Source organism: Carcharhinus amblyrhynchos, chromosome 26, assembly GCF_965287045.1.
Source record: "Carcharhinus amblyrhynchos chromosome 26, sCarAmb.v2.hapA, whole genome shotgun sequence".
NCBI classification, from domain to species: domain Eukaryota; kingdom Metazoa; phylum Chordata; class Chondrichthyes; order Carcharhiniformes; family Carcharhinidae; genus Carcharhinus; species Carcharhinus amblyrhynchos.
The window spans coordinates 42,584,351-42,603,615 of record NC_137349.1 but is presented as its reverse complement, the minus strand read 5'-3'; the positions used below and the strand labels follow the sequence as shown (position 1 = coordinate 42,603,615).

The 19,265-nt window shown below is 44.6% G+C and overlaps 1 protein-coding gene across 4 annotated transcripts in view; it reads left to right on the top strand.

Annotated features, from left to right (window-relative positions):
* The first annotated feature begins 4,305 nt into the window (after positions 1–4,305).
* Positions 4,306–19,265, top strand: part of LOC145358814 (polypyrimidine tract-binding protein 1-like) — a 35,508-nt gene continuing 20,548 nt past the window's right edge. For all 4 annotated transcript variants that reach the window (XM_080213124.1, XM_080213122.1, XM_080213123.1 and 1 more), the window contains exons 1-2: positions 4,306–4,377; positions 6,163–6,193. In XM_080213124.1, coding sequence (XP_080069250.1) covers positions 4,370–4,377; positions 6,163–6,193 — 39 coding nt within the window. In that variant the 5' untranslated portion in view covers positions 4,306–4,369. The remainder of the gene's footprint in view (positions 4,378–6,162; positions 6,194–19,265) is intronic.

Genomic DNA, 19,265 nt, shown 5'->3' with positions numbered 1-19,265 from the left:
TCTGTAGGGAAAAAGATATAAAAGTCTGAGGTCATGTATCAACCAACTCAATAACTGCTTCTTCCCTGCTGCTGTCAGACTTTTGAATGGACTTACCTTGCATTAAGTTGACCTTTCTCTATGCCTGTAACATTACATTCTGCACTGTCTCGTTTCCTCCTCTATGAATGGTATGCTTTGTCTGTATAGCACGCAAGAAACAATACTTTTCACTGTATGTTAATATATATGTAGGTGACATGGTAGCACAGTGGTTAGCACTACTGCTTCACAGCTCCAGGGATCTGGGATTGATTCCCAGCTTGGGTCACTGGCTGTGTGGAGTTTGCACATTCTCCTCGTGTCTGTGTGGGTTTCCTCTGGGTCCTCCAGTTTCCTCTACAGTCCAAAGATGTGTGGGTTAGGTTGACTGACCATGCTAAAATTGTCCCCTAGTGTCCTGTGATGTGTAGGTTAGAGGGATTAGTGGGTAAGTATATAGGGTATGTGAGGGTAGAGCCTTGGTGAGATTGTGGTCGGTGCAGACTCAGTGGGCTAAATGGCCTCTTTCTGCACTGTAGGGATTCTATGTGACAATAACAAATCGAATTAAACATCAAGGACATTTAAGGACATGTGTTATTTCACCTTTTTTGATTGGACTCTAACTCCCCTTATTTCTGATACGTGTGTGTGTGTGTGTGTGTGTATCTGTTTGTATATGTCTGTATGTAATAAATCAAATCAAAATGTATGAGTTTGTCTTTGTATTTGCCTCTGTGTACGTACATGTGTCTTTGTGTATGTTTGTGTGCATCTGTGTCAGAGAGTGTCTGTATATTTATATGTCTCTGTGTATGTATGTTTCTGTTTGTGGGTGCGTATGTATGTTTCTTTGTGTGCGTGCCTGTGTATCTGCATTTGCATATGTCTATTTCTGTATGTGTGTGTGTGTGTGTGTGTGTGTGTCTGTTTCTATGAGTGTCTGTATGTTTCTGTGTGTATCTGTGTTTATATATACAAAGAACAGTACAGCACGGGAGAGGGCCCTTTGGCCCTCCAAGCCTGCGCCGATCACACTGACCAATCTCAACCAACTGTTTGCCTCCCTCTATTCCCTGTCTGTTCATGTGTCTATCTAGATAAGTCTTAAATGTCGCTAACATATCTGCCTCAACCACCTCACTTGGCAATGCACCCCAAGACCTCACCCCGCTCTGTGTAACAAAAACTTCCCCTGCATATCTCCACTGAACCTTTCCCCCTTTTACCTTGAAATTGTGTCCCCTTGCAATTGTCATTTCTGCCTTTGCAAAGCTTCCAACTGTTCACTCTATCTAAAGGTATAAGTTAAGGCTTATTAGTCACAGGTAAGGCTTACATTAACACTGCAATGAAGTTACTGTGAAATTCCCCTAGTCACCACAGTCTGGTGCCTGTTCGGATCGATGCACGCGCCAGCACGTCTTTCAGAATGTGAGTGGAAACTGGGGGAAACCCACACAGGGAGAACATGCAAACTCCACACAGACAGTGACCCAAGCTGGGAATTGAACCTGGGTTCCTGGCGCTGTCAGGCAACAGTGCTAACCCACTGTGCTGCCCGCATATATACCCCTCATAATTTTACAAACTTCTATCAGGTCGCCCCTCAGCTCCTTTTCAGGAAGAACAGACCCAGTTTATTCAATCTCTACTTGTAGCTAATACCCTCCATACTAGGCAACAGTCTGGTAAATCTTTTCTGTACTCTCCCCAAAGCCTCCACATTCTGTTTCCATATATGTATGTTTCTGTGTTGCTGTGTGTGTCTGTGTGACTATATGTATTTGTGTATAAGAACATAAGAAATAGGAGCAGGAGTAGGCCATCTAGCCCTTCGAGCCTGCCCCGCCATTCAATAAGATCATGGCTGATCTGTTGTGGTTCAGTTCCACTTTCCCGCCCTCTCCCCATAACCCTTAATCCCCTCTCTTATCAAGAACCCATCAACCCGCTTCTTAAAAATATTTAGCGAGGCAGCCTCCACCACTTCAACGGGCAGAGAATTCCAGAGATTCACCACCCTTTGAGTGAAGAAGTTCCTCCTCAACTCCGTTCTAAACCGCCTCCCCTTTATCTTGAGGCTGTGCCCCCTAGTCCTACTGTCTTTTTTGAGCGGGAAGAGTCTCTCCACCTCTATCCTATCCATCCCATTCATCATCTTATACGTCTCAATGAGATCTCCCCTCATTCTTCTAAACTCTAACGAGTACAAGCCTAGTTTATTCAGCCTCTCCTCATAGCTCAATCCCCTCAACTCCGGTATCAGCCTAGTAAACCTCCTCTGCACTCCCTCCAGGGCCAAAATATCCTTGCGCAGGTGCGGCGCCCAAAACTGCACACAGTACTCCAGCTGCGGCCTCACCAATGCCCTATACAGCTGCAGCAAGACCTCCCTACAACAGGAATGTACCACACTTCGGGACATCCTTTCCTGCAGCGTATCAGGTAGACAACGTTGGCCGAGTTGCAAGAATATGTACTATGTACCTGGTGGATGTACTTGTCAATCGACAGTTCCGACATTCCACAGCGAAAAACTGCACCGACCTCCTCAGAAGACAAACAGGAGGCACGGCGGACAGAGTACCCTTCATCGTCTAGTACTTCCTTGGAGCAGAGAAGCTACAACATCTTCATCGGAGCCTTCAACATGTCATTGATGAAGGTGAACATCTCGCCAAGGCCATCCCCACACCCCCACTTCTTGCCTTCAAACAACTGCACACCCTCAAAACAGACCATTGTCTGTAGCAAATGACCCAGCCTTCAGGAGAATGGTGACCACAACACCACAAAACCCTGCCACAGCAACCTCTGAAAGATGTGCCGATCATAGATACGGATGCCATCATCTCACGTGAGAACACCATCCACCAGGTACATGGTGCATACTCTTGCAACTCAGAGTTGCTGAGCAGAAACTGATAGCCAAGTTCCGCACACGAGAATGGCCTCAACCAGGATTTTAGGTGCATGTCACACTACGTGTAACCTTCATGACTTGCCTGGGTTTGCAAAATCTCACTAACTGTCCTGTCTGGAGACAATATAATACACATCTCTCTAACCTGTGCTTAACACTCTCTCCACTCACATTGTCTGTACCCTTAAAAGTTTATTACCTGTAAAGACTCGCATTCCAACCATTATTTTGTAAACTGAGTTTGTGTCTTGATATGCCCTGTTTGTGAACAGAACTCCCACTCACCTGACGAAGCAACCAAATAAACCTGTTGGACTTTAACCTGGTGTTGTGAGTCTTCTTACTGTGTTCCTACCACAGCCCAGAGGTGTGTAGGTGAGGTGGATTGGCTATGCCAAATTGCCCCTTAGTGTTCTAAGATGTGTAGGTTAGGGGGATTAGCAGGGAACATACACAAGGTTACAGGGATAGGCACTGTAGGGATTCTATGAAGAAACAAAAGATGTGTCTAGCATTGTGAATGACAAAATGATGAACAGCAGCTGTCCGAATTGAAAAACAAGGAGTGAGGCAGGAGAGTTTACAGGCTGAAATTGTTGAGTTGAAGAGACTGTAAAGTGCCCAAAATGAGGTGCTGTTCCTCAAGCTTACTCTGAGCTTCACTGGAAGAGGTGAGTGAGCCCAGGAGTGCCTGACTGACTGACTGCACAGTGGAGAGTTTAAAATGGCAAGCCAGCAGCAGCTGGGGGTCACACCTCAGAACGGTGTGTGAGAAGCAGACACCCAGAGCCGGGCCTGTCTGCACAGGAGGCGGCAGTGAACACAAGGGAGGCTGAGGCTCGACAGGCTTCACCGGCAGGAGTGACTGAGGCCTGGGAGAGGCGGTTCAAACAGCGGCTTCCTGTGAGGCACGGAAAGGCGCCATGAGAAGGCGATGGGGTGTGGGAGTAATGAAGGAGCGGGAGGAGGCGCGGGGAGGAGTGAAGGGAGGCCGGGGGAGGAGAGGGGGCAGACTGAGGGGGAGGGGGAGGCCTGGGGGCGGGGGAAGGGGGGGCTCCGCCTCCTTGCTCCCCGCCTTTCCTCTGACTGACAGGGTCCTGGGCTGGCACGTGCCTGGTCCTGTCCAATCAACAGTGCGGACGGTGTGATTGGCAGTTTGGGGCGGGCCTTCCGGTCGGACCTGGGGTTTGATTGACAGGAAGCTCCACGTTGACTCTTTGCAGCAGCCAGTGGGAAAGCGGGCTGGCCCCGCCCCTCCCCCTGCAGCAGCCAATGGAAAGCTGGTCGGTCCCGCCCCCTCCCCTACAGCAGCCAATGGAGGGTGGCGGGGGCAGGTGATTGACGTGGCGCCATTTTGTGCGGCTATATGTGAGCGGGGCGGGCCGGAGTCGCGGCTTTTCTTTCTGCGCTCCTGGGTCTGCAATGGACGGGTAAGATGCGAGCCACCCCAGTCCCCCGTCCCTGAGCCCGCTTCATTATGTCGGAGAAATTGCGGGCGGTACGAACACACGGACTGCCCCGGGGCCCGTCGAGGGGAAAGGTGGGGTGGGGGGGGAGGGAGAGAGGCCCGGGGCCCATGAGGTGGGGGGAGAGAGAGGCCCGGGGCCCGGGTGGGGAGAGAGGCCTGGGGCCCGCCAGGCGGTGGGGGGGCTGGCGGTGGGGGGAGGCCCAAGGCCCGCGGGGGGGGGGGAAGGGTCCGCGACGGAGGCGGACTCCCGTTCGCTCCGGGACGGTGTGAGGGGGAGGGTAAGAGGCCTCACGGTCGGAGATGTTCAGGGTCTTGGTGGAGGGGAGGGGTGGTCTGTTCCTCTTCAGGGCCGGGCCTCGGCTTGTGGGCTACTCTGATCCCGGGGGGGGGCGGGTGGTGGTTGCTGAAGGCCTGGGCTCTCCGCGAGATGGCGGCTCCCTGGGGGTCGGGCTCGGTGTGCCGGCCACATGGCTGTCGCTGCAGGCGGCTGGCTGCTCCCTTTGTGCGACTGCCGTTCCTGATCCGGATCCCTGCCTTCCGGACCCCCCCCTCCCCCCCCTCCCCCCCCCCCCCCGGCTCTGAGGCCACTGCAGTTGAATAGCCCAGTGTCTTCCTCTCCGCACTGAGCCGGGGTGAAACTTGCGGCCATTTCCGTGCTGCAAGTCGCACTTAACTTTTAAATTATGCTGCGATCACCAAACTGCATTCTCGCTTCCTGTTACTATTTGCTTTAGTTTTAATGGATATGTTTGGTAGTGAATCCTGTGACAAAGGGCCTTGAGTCTGGAGTTTCTGGGGAATCATCCATTTGATTGGAACACTTTAACGTTGGGTTTTTTGAAGCTTGCCTTCGCGTGGGTCATGAGACTTTATGAATGAGGAAATGAGTGTTTAACATGACCTCACCCCCTCGTTTGAAACCAGTTGCATAACTCTCAAGCACACGCGTCTATCCAGAAAACAATGGAATTTGGTGTGGGGTTGGGGTAAAGAATGTTTGGTTCCTGATTTTGTCAGGCATAGCGCTAGCAACCCAATTCTCACGGGGTGGATCGGAATTATTACCAACTGATGTCCATATGTTCTGAATTTCAGGCGACGCTGGCTGTTTCTGTAATAGAAGGAAAGAGATTCTTGTTGCATTTTGTTCTGTAGAATTTAAGTTTTCTTGAAAAATTTGTTGTGAAATGAGATCGAGCAATGTTATTTCCCTATTTTGCTGGCTCTGACTGCTGATTCTGTACGACACTCTCTGACCCTGGCATTACTATTTTTTTCACATGTTGCCTAACAATAACGGTCTGAAAGAATGCAATGTTTGAAAACCTTGGCTAAAGTGGCACAACAGGATGTATGATGAGTTCTAGACAAATGCAGTCACTTGTACAAAAAGTAGCAGCCATCTAATGTGGCTAACGTTTTGGGTGCAGTTTTAAGAGGAAAATAAATATTTTTGTACTCCATTGCTAATTTGTGATTGGATCTGTCCTCATTTTGGATCTTTCAGAACTTGATCTTTTTACTTTGTCTTAAATGTAGAAATTACCTTCTAAAATCTTTGTTTATTGGATTCAGTGTCTTTGCGGAGGCATAGCATATTTGAGTGTGATACTGGAGTGAAGTAAACTGTGTAGGCTTATATCAACTAATAGCAAAGTCTGACCCTTCCTCTTAAACTGGAATGTTTTCATAAACAGATTTAGTACGTGTTGAACTTGTCTAACTTTTTTTCCTGTTCCATTTACAGCATTGTCCAAGATATAACAGTTGGTACAAAGGTAGGTTTCATTACTGTAACTTTCATAACTAGACCTATTCATGTGTTTCAGTTCCTGTTACTCTACAATAAGTTTCCACCTCAAGGTTGGATTTTAAAACCATTCAATAGTGGATCATAAAATCCCTACAATGCAGAAAGACGGTATTCGGCCCATCAAGTCTGCACCGATTCTCCGAAAGAACGTTCCAAACAAGGCACTCACCCCAAGCTAAGGATCCAACTAGCTGCACACACACTTTAATTCCAGTGAGAATGGAGTAGGCTGACCACGAGACTAAATGCATCATTTGTCTCACTTGCATGTGAGGATACTTTAGCTAAAATAATGAGTTCTTGAGAAACATCTACCAGTTGATTAGCTCAGCACTACGACTTGAGCTAGTGGTGCAGTGGTATTGTCACTGGGGTAGTATTCCAGAGACTTAAGGTAATCCTCTGGATCAAATCCCACCTAGGCTGATAGTGAAATTTTTAAAAATCTGGAATTAAAAAGCTTAATGATGACTATGAACCAACTGTTGATTGTTGTAAAACCCCATCATGGAAAGCCAATCTTTACCTGGTCTGGCCTACATGTGACTCTAGATCCACAGTGGTTGAGTGAGCCCTTTGAAATGGCTTAGCAAACCACTCAGTTCAAAGGCAGTTAGGGACGGTTTGACCTGTTTTTAAAGGGTTACGGTTGGGCCTGGTTACATTGATCAAGCCCTGGTAAACTTAAGCATAGTCAACATACCTTTACAACTTGAGATGTTTTTGAAAGTTGGTATGACATTATCAAAACTGATGAGGCAGCAGCTTGAAGGTTCAGTAATATTGTGAGAGCGTTTCTGGCTGCTTTAGTCAATACCTAGTCAGTGTGTTTATTCTTCCTTTTTCTTGCAAGGCAGGTTAGCACTGCTTTGCAAAACAAGAATCCTGCAGAAGTTAATCTAAATTTCAATTTCTACCTGCCCAAAATTTCTTTATGGACTACTAGAATCATAGAATCCTACAGTTGCCTCTTGGCCCATCGAGTCTGCACCGAACACAATCCCACCCAAGCCCTACCCCCATATCCCTACATATTATACCCACTAATCCCTCTAACCTGCACATCCTTGGACACTAAGGGGCAATTTCTTAGCATGGCCAATCTACCTAATCCGCACATCTTTGGACTGGAGGAAACCGGAGCACCTGGCAGAAACCCATGCAGACATGAGAATGTGCAAACTCTACACAGGCAGTGACCCGAGCTGGGAATTGAACCCAGGACCCTGGAGCTGTGAAACAGCAGTGCTAACCACTGTGCTATTGTGCAGCCCCTATACAGCAAGACTGTCCAAAAATCTGGTGAAGCAGTTTTCCAAGTCCAATTATCACCGCTAAAAATCAGTGCAGTTATCTTGTGCATGTCCGCAGACTGGGAGTACAGAAACGCTGGGTGAGTTGTGTATAGTCTGTTTGCTTCCTGCCTCCAGTGATGTGGGGAAACCAGCACCTGGATTATGGTGTGAAATCTGTTAGCATGATGCAATTGCGGTATAGGGACCAGAATTCTGGTTCTTCCAGCAAGATCCTGTGTAAAATTGCCACTTGGACTGGATGTGTAAGATTGTCTGTCTAGTTGGAGTTTGCAGATGTAATTTTTGATCTTGCGTTTGATTGGTGCTTGTTTGGAGGGGGGCACAATCTAGTGAACTGACTTTTTATAGAGCTGTGTAGGACGCTTATTAGAGGAAATTCTTCAAATGATTCTGGTATTCTGTGCTTGTGAACGCATTAAATTTCCAGCTTGTATGCATGCAGTTCTAGAATCTGGTTTATGGGTCATCAGTTAGAATTTCTGGAATTATTATTTTCTCATCATTCCATGGATGACTTGATCTTGTAGTTTCTGGTTTAAACCTTTCAATGTTCTAATGTGAACTGGAGATCTTGTATGCAAAGCTTATTTAAGATCTAATTGGAAAAAATTATGCTCGAGTCTTTTTGCAGTAGACATGCGACCGAAGGTTAGATGAAGACAATTAAACAGTGGCGTTCTCACTTAGCAACAGCCTAATGTGGGATTTATAATGTAATAAACTACTTTGACGTGTAGTTTTACAATGTTAATACAGGACTTTCTTCATTTATTAAACAGTTGTAGAGTGATGGGTTGGAAGGAATCCTGTCATAAGCTGTGGTTTCCTGTGTTTAAATCTAGAGTTGGCATCTGATTGTAGTCCCTGGGTGTGTACTCACATGTAACCTATTAGAAATTTGGAAGAGCTTCTCTGACTAGTCTAATGGACGCTGTAATCAATGAATTGTAATCCAGCTTTGTTTGGAATGCATGTGTTGATGGAATAGTAGTTCAACTTTGAGTGGAATATGTTCCCAGAATGAAGCCTGGTCCAGAAAGTGATCTGAGAAATTGAGCTGAGCCGTTTAACCCGGAAAATATTTGTGTAGAATATTGAGCTACCGGTATCAAATTATTCATGATGTGGAGATGCTGGTGTTGGACTGGGGTAAACACAATAAGAAGTCTCTCAACACCAAGTTAAAGTCCAACAGGTTTATTTGGTAGCAAAAGCCGTTAGCTTTTGGAGCGCTCGCTGTTCCCTTATCAGGTGAGTGGGATTTCAGTTCACAAACAGGGCATATATAGACAAACTCAATTTACAAAATTTTGTAAAACACCTGACAAGGGAACAGCGAGCGCTCCAAAAGCTAATGGCTTTTGCCACCAAATAAACCTGTTGGATTTTAACCTGGTGTTGTGAAACTTCTTAGTGTGTCAAATTATTTGGCAGACCAATGCTGAGACAGGCAACAGCTCTCATTTCAGCTGCATGTTTGAACTCTGCATATCAGTGCTGTTTCTGGAGCTCAAATTACCATCAGTGCTGGCTAATTCCCAAATTAATGCTTTGGTGACAATTCCAGATTTTAAGTGAGCATAACACAATCCATGCTTCCTCATTTTTCCTGCTGGCTTCAAATAGGTGGTTACTGATTTTTTTTGCCACAAAGGGCATTTTACAGTACCCTTCTGTTCACCTGTACAGTCAAACACATTACTAGAATCTATTTGACAGCAGTGGGCATGTAGCTTGTTCTACTTCTCCTGATTCACTGCTGTACTAGTTGGTTCAGTGTTTAAGATTTTATTGTCACAAATAGGCTTGCATTGACATTGATGACGTTACTGTGAAAATCCCCTAGTCGTCAACTCTTGACGCTTGTTTGGGTACACTGAGGGAGAATTTAGCTTAGCCAATGCACCTGGCCAGCACTTCTTTCAGATTGTGGGAGGAAACCCTCACAGACATGGGAAGAATGTGCAAACACCACATGGTAACACAAGCTGGGAACTGAACCTGGGTCCCAAGTGCTATGAGGCAGCAGTGCTAGCCATTGCCACAGTGTTGCCCTGGATGTGGTTAAATTTGGTACAGTTTCCAGGCATGTTATGATGTGGAGATGCTGGCATTGGATTGGGGTAAGCACTAAGAAATGTCAACACCAGATTAAAGACCCAACAGGTTGGCTTGGTAGCTCAAGCTTTCGGAGCTCTGCCCCTTCATCAGGTGAGTGGGAGTTATGTTTACAAACAGGGCATATATAGACACAAACTCAATTTACAAGATAATGCTTGGAATGTGAGTCTTTACAGATAATCCAAATCTCAAAGGTATAGAATGTGAAGGGAGAGAAGGTTGAGCACAGGTTAAAGTGATGTGAATTGTCTCCAGCCAGGATAGTTAATGAGATTTTGCAAGCCTAGCCAAATTCTGGGATTACAGATAGTGTGACATGAACCCAAGATCCTGGTTGAGGCCGTCCAGGCATATTGCCATGGTTTGGCTCAGATTTCTGGACCGTGATCATAACCTCCTGCTCTGTCCGAAATAAATTGATTTTTGTCCCACCTGTAAAGCACTTGTGCAATGTCAGTTAAGCTTTGGAAGCTTCAGCTGTTTATGGCTACATTGAGGGTGTGGTGAGTAATGGATTGGTGCAAGCACACCAGTGGCAATTCTGTAAAGCTAATTTGCAAATTTCTCTCAGCTTTCTGGCACCTGCTACTATTTGGAGGCTGTGTATTCAATTTAAATATTTGTGGAGGTAGAACAAAACAAATGAATTGATGCATTAGAAGCTGTGGGCTTCAGTCTGATATACACCTGTCATTGACGGAGTATTATTGTTTTAATATCAGCTGGATTTTTACTAGCCAAAGCTTTGGTGCATGATCATGCACCACTTTTTAAGTGTCAAATACAGGCTGAAGGGGGGAATTTAAAAAGATGTGGTAATTCAGCTCTTAAACAATGGCATAACTGGGGTATTTTGTGATGACAGTAAGAAGTCTCAACACCAGGTTAAAGTCCAACAGGTTTTTGGCAGCAAAAGCCATTAGCTTTCAGAGCACTCGCTGCTCCTTCGTCATGTGAGTGGGAGTTCTGTTCACAAACAGCGTGTTTTGTGATGGGCAGGTTAGGGGGATTGGCCGTGCTAAATTGCTGCATAGTGTCACAAGGATTAGGATAAATCTGAGGGGTTATGGGGATAGGGCTTGGGTGGGATTATTGGTGCAGAATGGCCTCTGATTCTATTTTTGATGCAATTAATCTTGATTCCTGGCTCGGGTCACTGTGTGGAGTTTGCATATTCTCCTCGTGTCTGTGTGGGTTTCCTCTGGGTGCTCTGGTTTCCTCCAAAGATGTGCTGATTAGGTTGATTGGCTGTGCTACAATTGCCCCCCTAGTGTACTAGGATGCTTAGGTTAGAGGAATTAGCGGGTAAAATATGTAGGGATATGGGGGTAGGGCCTGGGTGGGATTGTGGTTGGTGCAGAGTCGATGGGCCGAAGGGCCTCTGCACTATAGGGTTCTATGATTCTACAATTCTGTAGCAGGTAGAATAGCAAAAATGAGATCCAGTTGGAATGCATCCCAGGTTGCTGAGGGGAACTGGGATGGAGGTGGCAGAGAACTGGAGGACTACAAATGTTTACAAAAGGAATAGGATAAAATGGTAAGTGCAAGCCAAACACTACAGCACAAACAGGCCTTTCGGCCCACAAGTTGCGCTGATCATATCCAGGCCTGTCTATAACTTCCAATCCCATGTACTCATCCAGAAGTCTCTTAAAAGACCCCACCAAGTTTGCCTCTACCACCACCAACGGCAGCCGATTCCACTCAGTCACCACCCTCTGAGTGAAAAACTTAGCCCTAACATTTCCTCTGTACCTGCTCCCCAGCACCTTAAACCTGTGTTCTCTCATAGTGACCATTCAGCCCTGGGAAATAGCCTCCAAGAATCCACCCTAGCTATACCTGTCACATCTTATAAACGTCTATCAGGTCGCCTCTCAACCTCCTCTCCAGGGAGAAGAGACCTAGCTCCCTCAACCTGTCTTCATAAGGCATGCCTCCCAATCCAGGCAACATCCTTTTAAATCTCCTCTGCACCCTCTCAATAGCTTCCACGTCCTTCCTGTAGTGAGGCGACCAGAACTGTGCACAGTAGCCCAAGTGGGGTCTGACAAGGGTCTTATAAAGCTGCAGCATTACCACCCGACTCCTAAACTCAATCCCTCAATTAGTGAAGGCTAGCACACCATACGCCTTCTTGACTTCTTCACCTGTGAGGTTGATTTAAGAGTCCTATGGACCCGGACCCCAAGATTGTTCTTCTCCTCAACATTGCTAAGAGTCCCACCCTTGATATTGCACTCCTTCATCCCATTGGACCTGCCGGAATGGGTCACTACACATTTATCTGCATTCTGTGTCGCTGCCACTTCTGACGTCCCTCCAAACTATCCACAACACCACCAGCCTTCGTGTCATCAGCAAAATTACTAACTCATCCAGATCATTTATGAAAATGACAAACAGCAAGGTTATGGCCTGGGGCACTCCACTGGTGACTGACCTCCATGCAGAAAAAGACCCATCCACAACCACACTCTTCTGCAGGCAAGCCAGTTCTGGATCCACAAGGCAACAGCCCCTTGGATCCCATGCCATTTCACCTTTTCAAGAAGTCTTGCACGGGGGACATATCGAACGCCTTGCTGATGTCCATGTAAACCACGTCCACCCCTCTTCCTTTGTCAATGTGTTCAGTCACATTTTCAAAGAAAACTAGGCTTGTAAGTCATGACCTGCCCTTGACAAAGCCGTGCTATTTCTGATCATACTAAACTTCTCTAAATGTTCATAAATCCTGTCCCTCAGTATCCTCTCCATCAACTTACCAACCACTGAGGTCAGACTCTCCGGTCGGTAATTTCCCGGGCTATCCCTGTTCCCTTTCTTGAAAATAGGAACCACATCCGCAATCCTCTGGAACCCCTCCTGTCTCTGTTGGCGACGCGAAGATCATCGCCAGGGGCTCTGCAATCTCTTCCCTCACCTCCCACAGTAACCTGGGGTGCATCCCATCTGGTCCTGGCAACTTATCTATCTTGATAGAATTTAAAAGCTCCAACACATCCTCTTTCTTAATGTCCACATCCTCAATCTTTTCAGTCCACTGCAAGCCTGCAGTACAACCTCCCAAATCATTTTCCACCATGAATACCGAGACAAAGTATTCATTAAGCACCTCTGCCATTTGTTCTGGTTCTGCAGACTTTTCCCCCTTCACCTTTTATAGGTCCTATCCCTTCACTTCTCATCCTTTTACTCTTCACATATTTGTAGAATGCCTTGGTGTTCTCCTTAATCTTACCTGCTTCATCTTCAGATATTCGTTCTTGGAGAATTGAGTTAATAAAGGATAGTCAACACTTGTTAATTGTGAATTTGTTAGTTGTGTAACTAATTTGTGACAACTTATAAGTAACAGGATTGATGAAGGTAGTATGGTAGGACTATAGATTTATTCGGAAATAGAAGCATATCAAATTGTAAATGTGCAGTTGGCTATGAATGCATGTTTTTGTTCACTGGAGAATTATGCAGTGTGGATTGCTGTGCTAAGTGATTTGGATATAGGGAGTACAATTCTTAAGTTTGCAGATGATACATAATAAATAGAGCTGCGTGGTAACACACTTCCAAGAGGGTGAAGACTAATGAAATGGGCTGATGTGGTAGTTGTGGCCACAGTAAAAAGTCTGACAACACCAGCTTTTAGTCCAACCTATTTATTTGACCTATTTCACCTGACGAAGGGGCTAACCCGAAAGCTTGTGAGTATATTATCAAATAAATCGGTTGGACTAAAACCTGGTGTTGTCAGACTTTTTACTGTGTTTACGCCAGTCCAACGCCGGCATACCCACATCGTGGTAGTTGTGGCCAAGTGTAGAGATGCATTTTGGGAGGAACAGTGTGGTGATGCCACAACTTAAATGGTGCTGTTTGGGAGATTGGAGTATATATTCACAGATCTTTTGAAGGTGACAGGGCATGTCAAATAAGGTATTTAAGAAAGCACTTGGAATACTTGTTTAAAAGGTCTCTAATTAAAACCAGCATGGGAAAGCTTGACCAATTATTTGGTCTCAGTTGGATTATTGTGACCAATTCTGGGCATGACATTTTTGGAAGAAAGTGGCCTTGTTGAGTTAAACTGCTATGAAGGATCGTTGAAATCATGATTAAAGATTTTCCAAGGGCTGGAAGAGATAGTTGAGCTTGGAGCAATTGCTGCAGGAATTCCTCAGAGCATGCTCAACTGCTTGACTGTGCCTACATGTTGCATTCCATCCTCTGGCAATGAAGCAGTTTGTATGTGCGTGCAGCAACACCGGAAAAACTTTCAGACTTTGGCTGATAGGTGACAATGTTGTTTGCCACTTAAGTGTCAGGCAATGACTATTTCCAATAACAGTTTAACCACTTCCCCATTTTCTTGTTGAATTCCCCCCCCTATCAATATCTAGGGTGGGTGTTAAATCGCATAAACATACAACCCAAAAGAGGACAGTCATGCCTGTGCTGTCTCAGGGAGTAGTTGTATTTCTTCTGTTTTTAACTCATAAGTTGATAAATTCTTTGTCTTCTAGCACATGTTCAACCTATCCTTCAATTATTTCTGCATTTGGCATCTACCAATATGTTGGATTTCGACAACTGACAACTTGTTCCTTGCCTTTCCGTATAAGTTTGTTCTTGTATTTAGAGTAGTTGTGTGTTGAAGGGAGACAGTTGCAGGTATTCAAAATTAAGGTTTTGATTAAGTAGAGAAACTCTTGGAGCATCTGACTACAGACCAGGTTGTCCAAACCAGCATTAATAAAAGTCATACAAAAATTGGTTGGTTTTTTTGCCTTCCTCTTGCGAGGTTTCCTGTTGACGTAGCTAGTGAATACTGCTGGCTGTGCCATACCGGTGTTCTGAAATTGATTAGATCTTGTTTAACTGAGGAAGCATGCACTGTTGACAATCTTTATGTTAAGACAGTTTTCCCTATTCTAACAGTAATTATTGATCCCATTTTCTTGATCTGTGATGTGGTGCATTTTAGAGTTCTTTACATCAGTCTTTAAAGAGGACAATCCCCAGAGCCTGCATTTTACAAATAATTGCAGCTGGCCCCTCTTTTTATAGGTAGCTCCAATGATCTGTTTAACTGTGGAGTCCACTGACAATGTCACAACTAGACCAAAGATTAGCCTGTGAGCAATAGAGATTTATTGGTATTGTTAAAAGTGCCTGAAAGGTTGAAGAGCCCATGTTTTCTGTTCTAGCTTTAGAAGAGACATATATGACTGAAGTGGTTAGGAATAGTTTTCTTTATAGTTGCAGTGTTTTTCACTTTGTCAGTAGTTGATTTTTTTTTGCTGGTCCTGTTAATGTAGCAATGCTGCAGATTGCTGTATATCTTCTGTTCTGTTGTGCAGTCTGCTGTGGTGTAAAAGCAGGTTTAGTGCAGGGGAAGCTTTTTGCTATTAGTGGTATTGCTTTTAGAAGCGCTTGGAATACAGCAGATGCTTTGGTCCCTGATATTTGAATTGGTAAAATTCCTGTTCTTTTGAGCCATGTGCCTACTTCACAATTTCCTATATCAGCAGATGTTTCCGATAGTGGGAGAGTGCCAGGGGTCACAGTTAAAGTATATAGGACTGAGGTGAGGAGAAATTTCTTCACTGACTGGCGAGCCTGTGGAATTGACTATCACAGGAAGCAATTGAGGCCAAAACATTTTGTTTTCAATGAGTTAGGTATAGCTCTTGGGGCAAAAGGGACTGAAGGATGTGGGGGGGAAAAAGTTACTGAGTTGCATGATCAACCATGATCATAATGAATGAACAAAAGAATGGTGGAGCAGGCACGAAGGGTTCACTGGCCTTTTCCTATTTTCTATGTTCGCTGGTAAATATGAAGTAAACGCTAATCTCGGCAACAGATTTTAACACTGCATTTAATCAACCCAAACATCTGCTTCCACTTGCAGAATGAGGACTTGTTTGAAGTTTTGAGTTCTTTTCACTTGGGTTTTGTAGAGTATTTCTTTAATGCCAAGTATATTCTATATTTCTGGGTGCTGACTTAGTTCAGTTGTAGCCATATGCTTCAGAACTATATTACTCAAGTGGAAAATCTGTCAGTTGCATTGACATCTGTAGAACCACGTGCTGATGGCTGGTTTTGGTCAAACGTCTTCCCAACAGCAATAATCTTCTACTTCGATTTCCTTGTGTTCTCTCTTCTGACCTTGACCCAGTGAGTAAATTCCTATGGGGTGTCAATTAAATTGCCAGTTAAATGATAACACCATAGTAATTCTGATATTGGGCAGGCAGATCTGGATTTAAACCAAACTTGCAAGATTCTTTCAGAATTGGGTTTCTCTCCTTACGGAGAATAATATAATGCCATAGAGTACAGAAGAGAATTTTTTTTGTCTGGGTGCCTGGCTTGCATTTTATTCATTCATTCATTCATGGTATGTAGATGTTACTGGCTGGACCAGCATTTGTAGCCCACCTGTAATGCCCATGGAAGTGGTGGTGAGTTGCTGCCTTGAACCACTGCAATCTGTGGTGTAGGTATATTCGAGCAGTGCTGTCAGGAGTGGAATTTTAGGATTTTGATCCAGTGACTGAAGGAATGTCGATTTATAGTTCAAAGTCAGGTGGTAAGTAATGTGGCAGATGTTGATGTTCCCATGTGTCGCTGCCCTCTTCTTTCCAAGTGGTAAATGTTGTGGGTTTGACAGGTGACTGTCAAAGGAGCCTTGATGAGTTTCTGCAGTGCACCTTGTAGATGGTATGCCCTACTACCACTACACAGTGATAGAGGAAGTGAATGTTTAAGATAATGAATGGAGTGCCAATCACGTGGGCTGCTTTGTCCTGGATGGTGTCAATTCCATCTACTTGTGTTGGAGCAGGTAAAAGAAGATTATTGCTGTTGGGAAGACGTTTGACCAAAACCAGCCATCAGCACGTGGTTCTACAGATGTCAATGCAACTGACAGATTTTCCACTTGAGTAATATAGTTCTGAAGCATATGGCTACAACTGAACTAAGTCAGCACCCAGAAATATAGAATATACTTGGCATTAAAGAAATACTCTACAAAACCCAAGTGAAAAGAACTCAAAACTTCAAAAAAAAAAGGATGTGGAGGCGTTGGAGAGGGTGCAGAGGAGGTTTACTAGGATGTTGCCTGGTATGGTGGGGAGGTCCTATGAGGAGAGACTGAGGGATCTAGGGTTGTTTTCGTTGGGAAGAAGGCGGCTAAGAGGGGATCTTATTGAAACATATAAGATGATTAGAGGTTTAGATAGGGTGGATAGTGATAGCCTTTTTCCTCGGATGGAGAAAGCTAGCACGAGGGGGCATGACTTTAAATTAAGGGGGGGTAGCTACAGGACGGATGTCAGGGGTAGGTTCTTTACCCAGCGGGTGGTGAGGGATTGGAATGCCCTGCCTGCTGCAGTTGTAGATGCGTCTAGTTTGGGGGCGTTTAAGAGATCTCTGGATAGGTTTATGGACGAAAAGGGATTGGTATAGGCTAGTGGGTCATTGTTTTTGTAACTGGTCGGCGCAACATCGTGGGCCGAAGGGCCTGTTCTGCGCTGTAATGTTCTATGTTCTATGTTCTATGAGCTGTGCCCATCAAGGCATTTGAAAGTATTCCATCATGCTCCTGATTTGTGCCTAGTAAATGGTGGACAGGAGGTGAGTGTTCCACTGCAGGGTTCCCAGCCTCTGACCTGCCTGTGTAGCCACCGTATTTATATGGCCAAGCCTGAATACTGCCCAAAATACGGGCATGGACTACTTCAGTTTCTGAGGTGTTGTGATAATGCTAAATAAAACCATCAATGGAGAACATTCCTATTTCTGACTTTGTAAAATGAAGGACGTTGATTAAGCAATTGAAGATGGTTGGGCTAGGACACAATAAGATGCCCTAGTAAGTTTGAGGCCGAGTGTTTACAAAATAGTGTTCTTAAGGGAGGTCTGTCATTAGTGTATTTGTATTTCCATTTCCATTTAATGGAATGAAGTTAGGGTTCAAAGGGCTTGGAATGTTAAAGAGAAATCTGTCATATTCCCAGGGTATATTTAACAGATCATGGTACCATCTGATCATAAGCTGGCATGTGTGCAAAAAACCAAACTGGTGAGTTGACATCAAGATAAATCCCCCAGAAGCATTATTGAATGCATTTTGGGGCATTGTCGCATCCTGTTTTTGCTGCAATGTAATTTTATACACACTTCCTTTGATTATTCTTTTGCTGCGCAGCTTTCCGCAGAGGAAGTGTTGAGCAAGTAACAGGAATGTCTGTTTAAACTGATTGCCAGGAATTTTTGCTTTGCTTCACTCCCGTTCCGTGCACTTTTATAACTGATGCTTATTTAAGATACGAAATGAGTTTTTGAAGAGACTTGCTAGTGTAAATGAGTTACTGGCCAAATCAAGCAGTGGCTTTCCTACCCAGACTAAACTAGGAAATTGTCTTCACTTTTCATTATCAAAAGTTATACTGTTTAAATGACTGAGTTTATTTAGCTGGACTGATGGTTTCTAGTATATAAATTCACCTTTTTTCTTTTTAAAATAATGTTCAGAAACCTCATGGATTTGTCACCATTCAAATTGATTTAGAGACCATTGTTTTTGATTAGCTTAATCCCTCAATAGCTTCTCCTGTAATTGGATACTCCTGGGGCTTTAGGGTAAAATTTCAGTAAACAAAAGACTTGGTCCCAGAATCATCATAGCAATTCCTTTTGTTTGCTGATTTTGTTGTTGCAATGCTTGGCTGAGTACTGAAATAACTTTGGGGGATAAACACAAAACGCTAGAAAAACTTAGCAGGTTTGGCAGTACCTATGGAGAATTTCAAAAATGCATTACAAAATATTTCGACATGAAATTTAGAGAACCTAGTGCAATAAAACTTGACTTTTCTTCATGCAACTGTGAAATCATAATTTTGCTGTTTTCAATATACGTTCCAGGCTCAGCCTGGGGACAAAACATTTCAAATTGAAAATTATAGTGCAATAGAATTCAATTTTCTTTCATACAATGTGTTCCCCTTTCGGGTGCCTCGATGCAGTTTCAATACATTTGTACAGAATTTCCATCCCCTTGGTGCCCTGTGGCTGAAAGGCTTTGGACAGCGACCTTTCTCCTTTGCGCCTCTGCAGTGACTGCCCCCAAGTGTTAGTTCATTTCTCAGCACGTAGTCTTGGATTTGGAATGTGCCAATCTGCTAGTCCCCACCCCCACTGGGGTCATGACACTAGGTTTTTTTGGAGTTGTGAATTCCAAGCCAGCAAAGGCTGCCATGGAGCTTGGGCTGAATGCTAGCAATTGTAAGATTCCTTTAAAATCCTTGATTTTTAATGGTGGTTATGGGCTAGCTGTTCCCTTGAGGTCTGATTACTACTCAAAAGCCAATGAAAAGGTAGATGATTTTTTAAAAGAAGTTTGCTCCACCTTCCTCTCTCCCAAATTTCGTATTCCTCTGCACACCCTGCACCTATATCTGGCGTCATAGCAATTTTCAAGCTGCAAAATGGGGTCAGTTTGGAAAGCACTGGTTTTGTGAAGGCACTGGTCCAGCTCGTGACTGGCTGCCAAGGTAAGGCAGTTTGTTCCTTGCTGTA